This window comes from Blastocystis hominis (assembly GCF_000151665.1).
Source record: "Blastocystis hominis, Singapore isolate B (sub-type 7) whole genome shotgun sequence assembly, scaffold_0".
NCBI classification, from domain to species: domain Eukaryota; class Bigyra; order Opalinata; family Blastocystidae; genus Blastocystis; species Blastocystis hominis.
The window spans coordinates 533,920-547,024 of NW_013171815.1; the positions used below are offsets into that span (position 1 = coordinate 533,920).

General features: G+C 49.6%; 9 protein-coding genes; 3 read left to right on the top strand and 6 right to left on the bottom strand.

Annotated features, from left to right (window-relative positions):
* Positions 1-613: 613 nt before the first annotated feature.
* GSBLH_T00000156001 (uncharacterized protein) lies at positions 614-1,348 on the top strand (the record flags this gene model as incomplete). XM_013038323.1 has 2 exons in its annotated part: positions 614-1,232; positions 1,263-1,348. Exons 1-2 carry the CDS (start codon positions 1,010-1,012, stop codon positions 1,346-1,348), a joined length of 309 nt encoding a protein of 102 aa, XP_012893777.1. The 5' UTR covers positions 614-1,009.
* Positions 1,349-2,408: 1,060 nt separating this feature from the next.
* GSBLH_T00000157001 (uncharacterized protein) lies at positions 2,409-3,015 on the bottom strand (the record flags this gene model as incomplete). Its single annotated transcript, XM_013038324.1, has 2 exons — positions 2,409-2,632; positions 2,664-3,015. The coding sequence occupies 2 exons, from the start codon at positions 3,013-3,015 to the stop codon at positions 2,409-2,411; spliced, it is 576 nt and encodes a 191-aa protein (XP_012893778.1).
* A 63-nt stretch (positions 3,016-3,078) lies between these two features.
* GSBLH_T00006032001 (uncharacterized protein) lies at positions 3,079-3,823 on the top strand (the record flags this gene model as incomplete). Its single annotated transcript, XM_013038325.1, has 4 exons — positions 3,079-3,224; positions 3,257-3,343; positions 3,372-3,463; positions 3,492-3,823. 4 exons carry the CDS (start codon positions 3,079-3,081, stop codon positions 3,821-3,823), a joined length of 657 nt encoding a protein of 218 aa, XP_012893779.1.
* A 196-nt stretch (positions 3,824-4,019) lies between these two features.
* GSBLH_T00000158001 (uncharacterized protein) lies at positions 4,020-6,084 on the bottom strand (the record flags this gene model as incomplete). Its single annotated transcript, XM_013038326.1, has 10 exons — positions 4,020-4,144; positions 4,174-4,511; positions 4,540-4,904; positions 4,933-5,040; positions 5,069-5,233; positions 5,262-5,546; positions 5,578-5,701; positions 5,733-5,797; positions 5,829-5,896; positions 5,928-6,084. 10 exons carry the CDS (start codon positions 6,082-6,084, stop codon positions 4,020-4,022), a joined length of 1,800 nt encoding a protein of 599 aa, XP_012893780.1.
* A 60-nt stretch (positions 6,085-6,144) lies between these two features.
* Positions 6,145-6,816, top strand: GSBLH_T00000159001 (uncharacterized protein; the record flags this gene model as incomplete). Its single annotated transcript, XM_013038327.1, has 1 exon — positions 6,145-6,816. The coding sequence occupies one exon, from the start codon at positions 6,145-6,147 to the stop codon at positions 6,814-6,816; it is 672 nt and encodes a 223-aa protein (XP_012893781.1).
* A 533-nt stretch (positions 6,817-7,349) lies between these two features.
* On the bottom strand, positions 7,350-7,968 carry GSBLH_T00000160001 (uncharacterized protein; the record flags this gene model as incomplete). The annotated part of the gene is made up of 2 exons (XM_013038328.1): positions 7,350-7,558; positions 7,587-7,968. The coding sequence occupies 2 exons, from the start codon at positions 7,966-7,968 to the stop codon at positions 7,350-7,352; spliced, it is 591 nt and encodes a 196-aa protein (XP_012893782.1).
* Positions 7,969-9,326: 1,358 nt separating this feature from the next.
* GSBLH_T00000161001 (uncharacterized protein) lies at positions 9,327-9,647 on the bottom strand (the record flags this gene model as incomplete). Its single annotated transcript, XM_013038329.1, has 1 exon — positions 9,327-9,647. The coding sequence occupies one exon, from the start codon at positions 9,645-9,647 to the stop codon at positions 9,327-9,329; it is 321 nt and encodes a 106-aa protein (XP_012893783.1).
* A 425-nt stretch (positions 9,648-10,072) lies between these two features.
* On the bottom strand, positions 10,073-12,014 carry GSBLH_T00000162001 (uncharacterized protein; the record flags this gene model as incomplete). The annotated part of the gene is made up of 8 exons (XM_013038330.1): positions 10,073-10,465; positions 10,496-10,936; positions 10,967-11,091; positions 11,224-11,269; positions 11,300-11,387; positions 11,417-11,508; positions 11,539-11,658; positions 11,691-12,014. The coding sequence occupies 8 exons, from the start codon at positions 12,012-12,014 to the stop codon at positions 10,073-10,075; spliced, it is 1,629 nt and encodes a 542-aa protein (XP_012893784.1).
* Positions 12,015-12,065: 51 nt separating this feature from the next.
* On the bottom strand, positions 12,066-12,730 carry GSBLH_T00006951001 (uncharacterized protein; the record flags this gene model as incomplete). The annotated part of the gene is made up of 5 exons (XM_013038331.1): positions 12,066-12,101; positions 12,133-12,210; positions 12,241-12,336; positions 12,366-12,527; positions 12,560-12,730. The coding sequence occupies 5 exons, from the start codon at positions 12,728-12,730 to the stop codon at positions 12,066-12,068; spliced, it is 543 nt and encodes a 180-aa protein (XP_012893785.1).
* Between the last annotated feature and the right edge of the window lie 375 nt (positions 12,731-13,105).

Here is a 13,105-nt window from a genome sequence, read left to right on the forward strand (position 1 = left end):
TCCGGACCCTCGTCTCGTCCAGAACCTCGATCCCCGCATCCTCCACCGCGCCACCGAGCTCCTCCAGCCGCTCCTCCTCTCCTCCTCCTCCCCCGCGGAACCTTCAGAACCTGAAAAAACCGTGGAACCTTCAGAACCTGAAAAAACCGCGGAACCCGCCTCCGCGCGCTCGGTTCTGTCCAGTACCCTCGAGAAATTCCGTCCGGTGGTGGAGATGGGCATTTCCGAGGCGGCGGACGCGGCGCACGACGTGTTCCGCGTGGAATTCCAGCCGCGCGCGGTCGATTCGATGACCGTCGACGACGCGAAGCGCATCGTGCGCGGGCTTCTTCGCGCCACGGACCGCGCCGCCGCCCAGCTGGCGAAGCAGCTTGCCGCCAACCCGCCGTCCCTCGCCGAGCGACTGGAGAAACGGGCGAAACGCGCGGCGGAGCGCGTGGACTACGAAGCACTTTTGCCGCGCAAAGAAGCCGCGCTGCAAGCCGCCAAAATCGCCGTCGAGGACGCGCAGCGAAAAATCGTCGAGGCTCGCAGCGTCGTCGAGGACGCGCAGCGCAGAGCGGGTCAAGTCAAACGCGAAGCAGGCGAAGCAGGCGAAGCAGAGCGCGCCAAGGCCGAAGAGGCGCTGAAAACCGCGGAAACGGCGCTGCGTAGTGCGACGAAACGCCTGGAGCATGCGGTTTTGATGCACAGGCAGACGGAACGGTCGCTGGAGCGGCTGAAAAAGGAGGTTTCCGGAGACAAAATCGCGTTTTCGCGGGTTCTTTCGGCGGCGATCCAGGCCTCCGACGTCTCCGATTGGGCCGTGAAAACCGCGGAAAGCGTCGCGCAGAACGGGTCGGCCACGCGGGCGGAGATAACCGCGGCCAATCGCGAAGCGGCGCGTGCGACGGAGCGAACCGCGTCGCTGAGTCTTCGCGCGGCCAAATTGGCGGCAAAACTGGTGGAGAGCGAGTCGAGCGCGATCCAGGCGGTTTCGGAGCGAAACGCCCAGGAAGTTTCGAAGCGGATGGAGCGGGAAGGGGAGTTACATCGGCTGCGGCAGCGGCGAAGCGAAGCGAAACGCCTGTCGGACGATCTGGCGAAATGGGCGGCGGTGAAGAAGGCGAGCGCGGACGCGTTTGCCGCCAAATGCAAAGGTGGAAACGAGGAAACCGAGAAGGAGTCGTCGGAGGCGGTGGAAACGGTGGAAATCGAGGATTTGGCGGGTAGCTTCGACGTTGACAATCTTCGTTTGGTTTGACCGATGGGTTGACCGGCAGGGCAGCTGATCCAGAACTACCGCGCGGGCGAAGAAGAGGAGGAAACCCCCGCGACGGTAGGCGAGGGAGGGCGGCGTGAAGCGTAGCGCGCGTTCGACATGGGGTTCACGATCAAAGTGCGGAACGTGGACAAGAAGATGGCGAACATGACGCGGCGCCTCGCCTCCGCGCTGGTCTGCAATGGCACGGAGACGGGCGGGCTGGCCGTGGGCTACGCGAGGGAGGAGAAAGGACCCGACGCGGTGGTGGCGGCGGACGCGCAGTCGGCGCGAAACCGAATCTTTGTGGAGCTGTTCGAGGATAGAACACTGTTCTCGCCGCTGGTCGGGAAGTTCAACCAGACGACGGTGAAGATTCTGCCGGGTAGGGCTGCTGGGCGGGGAGTGTGAGGTAGCGAAGAAAGGGCACGGAATCACGGGGAGCGATTTGATGTATGGACTGCTCACCAGTCTCGGAGTGCAGGATGCGATCTGTAAAGTGTATGGAAATACGAATCCGTTCTCGGTGACGCAGGCGGCGATGAAGGCGCTGTCGCATTGCACGAGCTTGGAGGAGAACGCGATGATTACCGGGCGGAGGTACTTCGATCTGGATTTGATCTACAAGCGATATAAGGGGATGAAATGATGGTTTTAGTTTAGAAATTGTTTGTTGGAAAGGTAATGGAGGGTTGAATTGGGATTAGGATGTAATGAGTTTTTCAATTCTATATTATTATTACTATTTTTCGAGTCTTCACTGTATGATCAAATAGAAAACGTATTGCTCCTCCTGAATGCCTTCACTCAATCACTACCCATTCTTTCGTTTATTTTTTGTTCTCGTATTTTCACATTCACATCCACATTCACACGCACTTACTATTCAACAAACAATACAATGCGTTCGATAATACTCTTCCATAATGCTATAAAAATCGATCGGATACGGACTCACGCTTTCCTTGACGATATTCTTGCTTATTTTACAATCCTACGCTTCAGCCACACGCACAATCCCTACGCGAGGATTCATCTTCCACAGCTTATGCTCCCCTGAAAGAGAAAACGGGAGAACCAGCCTCTACAAATCTAGCAAAAAAGAAAAAACGACGTGATAATTCTGACATAAAAACACAAACGGAGAGCCACATTCCTCCTGGGCGACCTACCCATCACACGCTGCCAACAAAGAACGTACAGTATCGGGAATGTTGCACTCGCGAAGTTGATTGTTTGGGAGCACATCAACTACATCGACATACCCTATCAAAGCACTTGTGGGGTAGTGCTTTGGGAACTCCACTTCGATACCTTCACCCTCCTGTCTATAGATTTCCCGGTAATTTGCTTCACACGCTGCAATTTGGTCAGGTGTTGGCTGTTTCGCAGCTAATTATTATTCAGTTCCACAAAGTGATACCAGCATGGATCCACAATCGGCCCCGAAAATCAGTATTCCATCCTCGCCCCTCAGCACGCTTAATCCCGTACACCAACAAGGATGCCCAAGGCTGATGCATCGTTAGACAGGTCATCTTATCCGCTTTGTCTCCCTCGGGTCCAGATAAGGGCTTGAACAAACGAGAAGGAAGGGGCTTTTCTGCAGGCAGTACCACCTTCTCCTTTGCTTTCTCTACGCTCGAATTCTGCGCAGCATTCATCGCGCAGGAGAGGCAAACATGTCCCGACTTCTTTTTTAGTTGAGCCTTTGAATACTCTTTCCGGTCCTTCAGCTTCAAACAGCGAGTGCAAAGAATGGGAACGGAGGACATTTTAAAGAAAGCTAATTCCCAACTTGATATCTTAAGCCTGCTTTTCTTTTAGTCATAAGAACTATGCAGCGACATCCAGGACTGATCCGGATGGATTCTGCGAGTTATACCTGCTGCTACGGCAATGAGGTCTACTCGTTTAAAGTTCGCTGCCCACAATCTGCACTGATCTTCTTCCCAGGAGATATCCAGGATGCAGAAGCAAATATGTTGGTCTTTGGAGTGGATTGATAATGCGCAGGGTGCAATCCAGCCTAGGCAAAGAATTTAAGGAGTTTAGTTATGAAGAAACGCTCCAGATTTTACACTCAAAGTATCCCCATTCAAAGTACGATCGTTCCGTGGTAGTAATGTAGTATATTCATTGTTCGCCCATCCATGAAGTCCGACGATATCAGCTTGTATGAAACTTATTTAGACTGTGATGAACACGGAAATGTAACATACTGTAATCTTGTCTCTTGTCTCTTCCCTAGTCAATCCCCACGGAGAGGCGGCTCACAATTTGTTTATTTTACTCGAAGACTATTTGTGTAGCAACTCTTCCATGAATTCACCCCCAGGCAGCGATGTAGTCAATCTTCCCCTAATCTTGATCGGATTTTCTCGCGGAGCGCTCGTTCTCAACCAGCTCCTAACCGAGCTTGGCACCTCCCTCTACTCCGATTCGGTCCTCCTTCGCTGTCGCGAAGTTCACTGGCTGGACTGTGGAAATGGCGGCAACCACCTCTGTTTCCCCGTTCTCTCCGAATCGGCGCTGGCGTGTCTGCATCTCTACCGGTTTGTGTCACGGCTTTGCTTCCCATAAAGTCATTCGATTCGCTTCTGCTTCCACGCAACTCCCTATCTCTATCAAGAAAGTGCGTCGTGTCCGAGCTACGCCCAGCTTCTTTCTCTCTCCGAGCAGCTGCAGACACACGGATTGGCGGTGTGGATCCACTTCTACCGCGAAGAGTTCACGTTGTTTCCGCGTTCCGCGTTGATGTCTAGGAAGTACGGCGCCATCAGCGCGTTGCAGCAGCATTTCTCTCTTTTGTACGAGTTTCACACTTTGATTGTTTGTAACAAACACTCGACTGCTCGCCAAACGCTGCACTCACGATCGCCTTCTCCATCCGATCGCCCAGTTCTACCTCTCATCGCTCTCCCTCCGCCTACTCTCGCATTCCTCCTTCTCCGCATGCGTCACTTCCAGATAATACTTGATCTTCGGCTCGGTCCCGCTCGTTCGCAGCGTCAAACACGCGCCATTCACGAACTCATACGTGATCATATGGCTCGATGGATCCACCGGAAGGCTCGGCTTGAACCCATCGAAGCCTCGCTTCGAGTCATAACCGACGGTCAAATCGCGGATCGAAGCGATCTGGAACTCCCCGAACTTGAATTGGTACTTGCCATCGTTCCGCAATCGTTCGAAAATGTGATTGGTGTACGCCTTGTCATTCGAAATCACATAACTGTTGCGCGTCGTAAAGAACCCGCACTTCGCATATCTACTCTCAATTCGCTTCCTCCCCCCACATTTCCTGCAAAAACCCGAACAATGTCCGGTTCTCCGCATGCAGCTCCGCTACAATCTCGCTCATCTTCGCCATCGCCGACACTCCGTCCTTATCGCGCAACGCTCCGCCCACAGCGTAACCAATCGCTTCCTCGTACGTCACCATCGGTTCGAACCCCGCCTTCTCCAGCTCCTCCTGCTTGTTTCCCATCCACTTAAACCCCGTCAGCGTCTGCTCGCAATGCGCTCCGAACCGTTCTGCGATCTTCAGCAGCAGTCTCGAGCTCACCACGCTATTCACCATGCATTTCTTCTCCGCTTTGCTGTGGCTGCACATGTAAAACCCGAACACAGCCCCGATCTCGTCCCCCTTGAACACATGCCACTACTTCGCACTCCCTGCCCTCCCCTACGCCCTCCTCCAATCGCTCCGCACAGATGAATCGGTCCGCGTCCGGGTCCGTCGCCATCACATACCGCAACCCGCGGGACTCCGCCGTTCTCAGCGCCAGATCCAATGCCTAGATGAAATCCCCGCGGTTCTTCTACGCCTTTTTCCTCGGGGTTGGGGAAGGAAACGGTCGGGAACGTGGGGTCCGGGTCGATCTGCGCTTCCACGACCGCGCACGGCGGAATATGGAAGTGGTCCAGCAGCTGCTTCACAAAGCGGTAGCCCACGCCGTGCATGGCCGTGTAGAGAATCGCGGGGCAGGTCTACGGAGGACTCCCGCGGGGATTCTACTTCGTTGAGGGCGTTGGAGTTGGTGTGGAGTTTCAGCGTGGTGTAGGCCATGTACTTGGCAATGGCGTCTTCGGTCACATCCACGAATTCCACCATGTGGAGAGCGGCGTAGTCGCACCAGGGCTTGAGATTTGCCGCAATTTGCTGGGAAATACCGGCGTCGTGGGGAGAAATGATCTGGCAGCCGTTTTCCCAGTAAATCTTGTAGCCGTTGTCGGCTGCGGGGTTGTGGGAAGCGGTGATCATGATGCCTGCACAGCAGTGATAGGCTGAAATGCTGAAAGGCTGGAATCGAGAGAAATAGCAAAACAGATACCACCAGGGGAGTAAAGGAAAACTGATTGAAACCGTACACAGGAATGCCTTTTTGGTTGAAGACCTTTACGGAAATATCAAAAAAGGACTTCGAGGAAAGATCACCCAAACGGCGATGGTCGTATCTAGCATTAACACTAAAAAAACTGCGCAGACCCTATCACAATTCCACGCTTTTTCGCATCTTCTCCGAAAACAGAGAGAATGTATTCGCAAATTCCCTAAACGCTGAATGCGGTCCCGATTCTATACTTGCGCAGTCTGGAGAACCACCAGATCATTCATTCGGCAATAGCCAGCTCCCATTCTTCCTCTCAAACCTACGTATCTTCCCAAGAAACTAGCATCTACCTGCCGTTCCAAAAGCAAGACGATTGAGAATAAGATTGCGCAATTCGTCCCATTTTTCTTCTGTTAGCAACTTACGGATTTCTTCTCGCGTGCTCTCAACAGGATCCCACTGAATGTACTCTTCGGCTTTTTCCTTAATCAACGTTATATCGCTCATATCAAATCGATGAAAAGAATTTTAGAATTCGGGTACCATTTTTTAATTATTTCTGTTAGGATGCCTGTGATTCAAGTGAATGGAGCGATTCCAGAGGATTTCTCTTGGTTTTGTGAGCCATCGAAACATCGTGTAGAGGGTGACAAGATTATCATTGTTCCAGATTCCGGAAGTGATTTTTGGCAACGCACACACTACGGATTCCGCAACAACAACGGACACTGCTTGTGGACGGACCGATCGGGCGATTTTGTGTTGAAAACCCATGTGAAGTATCATCCCAATCACCAGTTTGATCAGGCTGGATTGGTTGTGTACTTCACGGAGGATTTTTGGGTTAAGTGCTCGGTTGAGCATGAACCTGACGCGCCTTACAATCTGGGATCTGTAGTCACCAATCTGGGTTATTCCGACTGGGCTACACAGCCTTTCACTAAGAAGGAGGTCGACATGGAGTTCATGATCAAGCATGTGAAGCAGGACTTCGAGATTTACTGCAGAGAGTACGGAGCTGAGAAGTGGCAACAGCTGCGCATTTCCAGACTGGAGTTGCCATTGGATACGGTGTTCCATGTGGGAATCTACGCTTGTAGTCCAAAGGAAGGAGGATTCGAGGCTGTCTTTGATAACATCGAAATCGACTCGTATTATGTTTGTTGGAAACAGCCGTTCAAGAGTAATGCTGCATACATTCTTTGTATACCTTTTCGATATCCATTCCTTTTGTGTTAAAGCGACTCTAGAAGTGAGAATGCGCAGAAATCGGTCACTTCTGTGTTATTCACGGCTACCCTTTTGATGCACGACTTTCGTGTAAATGACATGGCTTGATAGCATTCCCCGTAATAGGCTGCATGTAGCTCACTATTTGATACCGCTACCATAGGATCTACGAGCAAAGGAGTTGCTCTCTCGTTTCCATCTTGTTTCCGCGCAGATAGTCAAGCAGATGCGCCAACTCGTGAGCCACTACTGTTCCCATCTCTGCTTCCCCTTCGACATGATCTGTGCAAATCGTGATTTTAAGCGGAGATATTGAGAGAAAACCTTTTAATCGCTGACATTCCTCTATCTCCATAATTTTGCATTTCGAATGTTACCTCCACACTCTATACAATCTATCATTACATCGGATTGGCTCTATGTTGTACATCTACCTCATCCACTTACCTCCTCCCGAATCTGCTTCAAGAGCTTCTGGATCCTATTGCTCTTCAGTAGATGTTCGGGGATACAATCCATTCGTGTATTTAACAAATAAAAAACTAAATCTCGCTTCGAGGAGGAAATCCCATTTCTACAAGCAGTTTCTGATATTCGGGAGTGTAATTTCCATCTTTATCGCGAATTACGACCGTCTTCACCTCATACTTTTTCATCTCCTCTCCTTCTCTCTTGATCATATCAGCAATCGAAAACAGTGGCGGCTTTCCTTCTTTTGGCACGAAGTCCCACCTCTCCACGATCTGCATGTCTACTCATCACACTCCCCCTTCTCCTACGATGCATCCACGCGGCCTGATCGAACCTCTCCTTCCCCAGCGCGCTCTCCACCACCACAAAATGCCCTCCATCCGCTAAATAACCATGGGCTGCTTCGACATAGTCCTCCACTCCACCTCGGAATTCAAACAAACACGCTTTTTGATCCACTTTCGACGACAGCGCGCCTTCTCCCGCCTTAAAATAGGGAGGTGTCCCAGTTATGATGTCGAATTGGGACTTTGCAGGAAGAATGTCCCGATTTCGGAGATCGCCATGATAGAGTTTCATTCGATCGGAAACGCCATTGTAGCGAAGAGAACGGCTCGCGAGCTCGTAGCTGATTCGTTGGGCTTCGATTCCCGCGGATTGGAGATCGGGGAAACGCCAACCGACCATCATCAAGACGGAGCCAAGTCCACAGCCAAGATCTAAATGACGGGTGACGGAGTGACCGTCGCTGCGAAGCTTTTGGATGACGTTGGAGGCGACCCAGGCAGTTGTGACGTCATCTGTGCTGAATCGGTGACCACCTTGTTTTTGGAAGATTTTCCACTTTCCGACGAGAGAACAGATTGCCTAGAGTGGATGAGGTAGATATAGACAAGAAAACCTCGCCCTTCTTTGGTTGTAAGTCGGGAGAGGACAGATCGGAAGCACAGTCTGGACCTGGAATCTCACATCCCTCTGGCCATCTAAATGAAAAGAAAAGAAACTGAAAAACAAACCTTCGATCAGGCATTATTACTCCAGGCTGATTAAATAGGCGCATTCGTTTCTCACTCTTTATAATTTTGCTTCCCGAGCAAACAGGGCATGTAACGCGCTTCTTTCTTTGAACTCTACACAATCACTCCTTTAAAAGAATTCGTACAACTCCCCTGTACCTTTACACTTCCAACAATAGGCTCCCTCATGAAGATCGGTTCCTGGAGGAGGTTCTTGTCTAGGGCATACTTGGGACTATTCTGTGCATACATATCCCTCTCTGGCTGGCTCTTGTCCTCCATCAAAGAGTGCTACGTTTGGAAAACAAACAAATAAGTCTATTTCGTCCTCATGTTCAATTAACTCAAGTTCTAACTCTGGTAAGTTTTCCGGCATGAAATGGATGTCGTTATCCACATATTCATAATCCCCATTCCTCATGTTTTCTCGCTGCTTTTCTTCTCGCATGTCTTCATTATACTTGGTTATTTCTCTGACTAAAAATGAAATCATTCCTTCAATTCAAACTCTCTTCTTTCAGGATTTGTTTCGGGGTGAGTTTTCGCACCGATGCAAGTCCATGAACCAATTTATTGTGTCGCCGCTCTAGAAATCATAACTGAATCGAATCAATGCCTAGTCGACGAAGATAGAGCACGCTGCGCACGTCTTGGATAAGCCAGGGGCGCTTTTTAAGTTGGACTTCATCGATCCCGAATTCTGCTATTTGAGGATCATATACGAAACCTTCTTTCTTTGTGAAATCCACTTCAGGACCAAAGTCTTCTTCTGTGATAATGATCTTCTTCTTATTCTTCTTCTTTCGGCTCTTTTTCTTCTTGGAGGCAGTTTCTTCGGTTTTGGTTTCCTTTTCTTCCTTTACATCCTTTTTACTCTCGATCTCTGTATTTTCCTCCTTTGTAGGAGGAGCTTCTGTTTCGATTTGTTCTTCTGCGGCTTTTGCTTCCTTTTCAACCGGATTGCCACTTTCGGACGTGTTACTAGCCGTTTCCATCCGGACTAGACAAAGTGTGAAACAAACAATACCAAAGTTAACTACTCTCTATAACATACCGGAAAACCATGTCCGCATCCTGCTTCTCGAACGGATACCACATCACATAGTTCACTCCCCAAAGATTGTTCACCAGCATCGTGCTCACTCCCTTCTCCAAATCCGGTTCATCAAACGGGCAGGGGAACCCCGTCGGTTTCCCCACCACCACAATCCCCGCATCGAGCGACCGCACCAAGAGCTCATGCTCTCCGAAGGCATACGAAAACCCGTCCAGAACACCGTGCTGGTGCGCGTTTCCTCTGGTTTTTTGCATGTGCAGCTGGTTCATCTGGAGGTTCTCTCCGAGCTTGTTCATCTTCCATCCGCTTCGATCGGTGTCGTTTACCGCGGGAATCACGTTGAACGACGTGAACAACGACTCGGGAATGCGCGTCGCGGTTTTATTGAGGAGCTAGCGATGAGAAAAAGCGGACAAAACGCGTACGATGGTTTCGAAAGAAATAGAATGCGAGTCGTTACTGGTTTTGTAGATCGCGTAGATCGATTCCGGCGCGCCATACAGCGAATGAAACAGTTTATCGAACTCCATCACAACGACGAGCGTGGTTTCGTTGTCCTGCACGCGCAGAAAGCTTTCCTTATACCGACTCAACACCTTCGATTCAGGTCTACAACGAGATTGGTACCGCGGTGCTGAGCGAATGCACCTTCTCCAAATTCGGCTTTCCGAAGTCCTGCGGCCCCCATTCGTTCCACTCAATGAAATACTCCTTCATGAAGCTACGCGTCACACCACTCTCCATCCTCCCACGCGTCATAATCGCTCGAATTGTACACCGAATACTGCAGAGACCCGATCGAATGCTTCTCGTCGCACCATTCCCGCTCGGTGATCGAATCGAACAGTCGAACCAGCGCCCCCGTTCGCTCGGAAATGCTCACAATGAACTCGCCGAACTCCACGTTCTCCACCGATTCCAGCTTTTCGAACTCGTCGAGGGGAGGAACGGACGGAGCCAGCAAGGCCAGCTCGGACTCGATTTGCTCTTTGAGCGGGTGGTCTTTCAAAGCGGCCAGCGGTGCGTCGAATCCCCAGGTTCGCTGCTCCTTCCACGTTTCCACGGTTGCCATAAAGTTCGCTTTTTTCTCTTCCAAGCATCGATGAAACGCTTCCTACGCTTGACTTCGCTTTCCATCTCGCACGTTGGTCCAATTCTCCGTGTCGTGCAGGAACATTTTCGTATCGGCGCCCCACGTGTGCTCTCCATTAAACAAAAACAGCCTGCTGAAATCGTAGTAACGTGGATCCTCTTCATCGCACGCGCCGCTGGCTTCACAATCGGTTCGTTCTCTCTCGATGACTCGCATCATTGCGAGTTTCTTAGGGTCCGACGCGCATCCATGCACCCACGTGTCTCCAATCTCCATTTCTAACAGCGGGAGCGAGTCGGGATTGGCCTCCACGTAGCGTGCAGCAGGTTCAATGAAGGCGTCGAACGTCGAAGCGACGACTTCGGCTTTGGGGAAGAAATCCTGCGCGGCGTTGAAGATGGTTTGCAGCCAGCCGGGCTGATAGGAGCCTTGATTGTCGCCGTTAAACGCGACTAACATCGCTTCGGAGTATCCGGGGATGATCACGAGATCCTATGTGTCGAGAGAAATGAGCTGCGATACGTCGAGCGAACTCCATCCGCCGTAGCCGTTGCGATGATTGAGATTGAGGATCTCTTCGCCGCTCGCTGGGTCGCGCCATCGGTAGATATTGGGTACATTGGGAGGCTGGCTGACCCCATTAACGCCTTGCCGTGCAGTGAAGGACGTTTCAATTCGTTTGGATAAAAAGACATTCATTCATTCAATTCATTCAATTCAATTCAATTCATTCAATTCATTCAATTCAAAAATCGATGGGATATGGAAAGCCAAAATACCGTTCTTCTTGAGAATCGGAATCGCGGCGGCGGTCGTTCCTGGAACCTACGAGAGAAGAGAAAGAGAAAAGAAAACGTCGTTTTGGCTGATGAAATGGGATTCCGTTTTATTAAACCGACGCTTTAAATCGTTGGAGAGCTTAATGCCGAAGGATATCGAAGATCTGGGATTGAAGGAATCAAAAGGAAGGACTCGTCCAGGATTTCTAGCTGCGAGACGAAGGGAAAAGCATGCCAAGTAATCCAATCCTTATCGATACATTGATCCATTTGCTTTAAAGCATCCTACGCTTCGGAAATCCACAAATAAAATACTTGTGAAGGACAATGAATTCCAAGACCTTGGGGACAATCATAAAACAAACTAATAAGCCAAGATTGGGTCGTGAACTTCATCTGCACATTTGATCCCATTTTTTCATATTTTGTCCCCTCCTATATTTCAATATCAATCGAAAAACACAAACTGAAAATATGCGAGGATAAATCTCGTCAAAGTATCTGTTTACAATGTTCACCGTGGTATCGACAAATCCGGCATCAAAATGACAGCCGTGGATAACGTGAACCTTCGTAATCTCCGCCATTCCCATATTTGGATAAAAACAGCTCGGACTTGCTCCCTCTTTGAAGCAACATCCTCTGTCAACACACATCTCGCTGGAAATGCCTAGAAACACACGAGAAACAGATAACACACCTTCAAATCCACAAGGAACGGGGTTATTAATAGCGCAAGAATCTTTGGCTAAAGCAACAAAGTACAGCAGAATTAAAAATAGAATAATCATTTTGAAAACTTGTTTGAAGTTAAAAGGTTCAATGTCCAACAAACAAACAAACTACAACATAGGATCAAAATCCGAATCTTGTTTCTCCTATCACCTAAAACACGAAAACAACGAAAACCTGCAAATAACGGCAGAGAGCTTCTAATCTTCTCGACTGCTCCTTGAGCCTTGCACATTCCTTTTTCATTTTCGACATCTACTCTCCACCACAATCCTCACTCCCTACTTCATTTTGCAACTCGGAAATTTCCTTGTTTTTCGCTTTAATCTCTGCATTTCGTTCTTTTAGAACCGTCTCATAGCGTTTCACCAAATTGCTTAACTACATCACACAAACGTCCCCTGTCCAACATTTTCCCTGTTTTCCTTTGTGCTCGCAATCACTTCTTCCTGTTTCTTTACAAGTTCCTGGTACTCGGCGATCGTTTTCTTCGCTTCTTCTCCCTCCATAATTTTGGCGTTGGCTTGGCGAAGCAAGACTGCCATCTCTTGAAGACGCTCTTCGTAGCTTGTCTAGAGTCTGAAGAGAAAACGAAGCAATCCACATTCGCCTCTGTAAGTTTATCAATCAACTCTTTGCTCAGTTCAGCCTGCTCCTGATATTTGGCGACTCGCTCACGGAAGTCTGTACGCAGCGTTTGATTTTCTTCTAATAACACCTGATTCGCTTTCGTGTTCTCTTCAACACGCTTATTCAAGTCGTCCAGAGACTGCATAAACTGTACGATTATGCCTTCTCTGAAAGTGAGGAGGGTCGCTAGTGGTAGTACCTCAGTCGTTTTTCCTCCATCAACTGATCTTTCTCTTTGACAGTGATATATTCGATTTGTTGCTCCTGCTTCCTGTTCACTTCCTGGAGGCACGCCACGAGTTCACTGCTTTTGGCAGCATGCGCTTTTACTACCTTCCACATAATAACGATTCATTACGTTTCTCGTTCTCTTTCTCTAGCACTCCGCGCACTTTTACCTCCTTTGCCAGGTCACTTTCGAGACATCTACAAAACCCGACCTAGATAGCAACACATTCTATAGAAATACCGTAGAAAAATACAAAAAGCGAAGGAGAGAGTTCTTCTCTTCAAGTGTAAC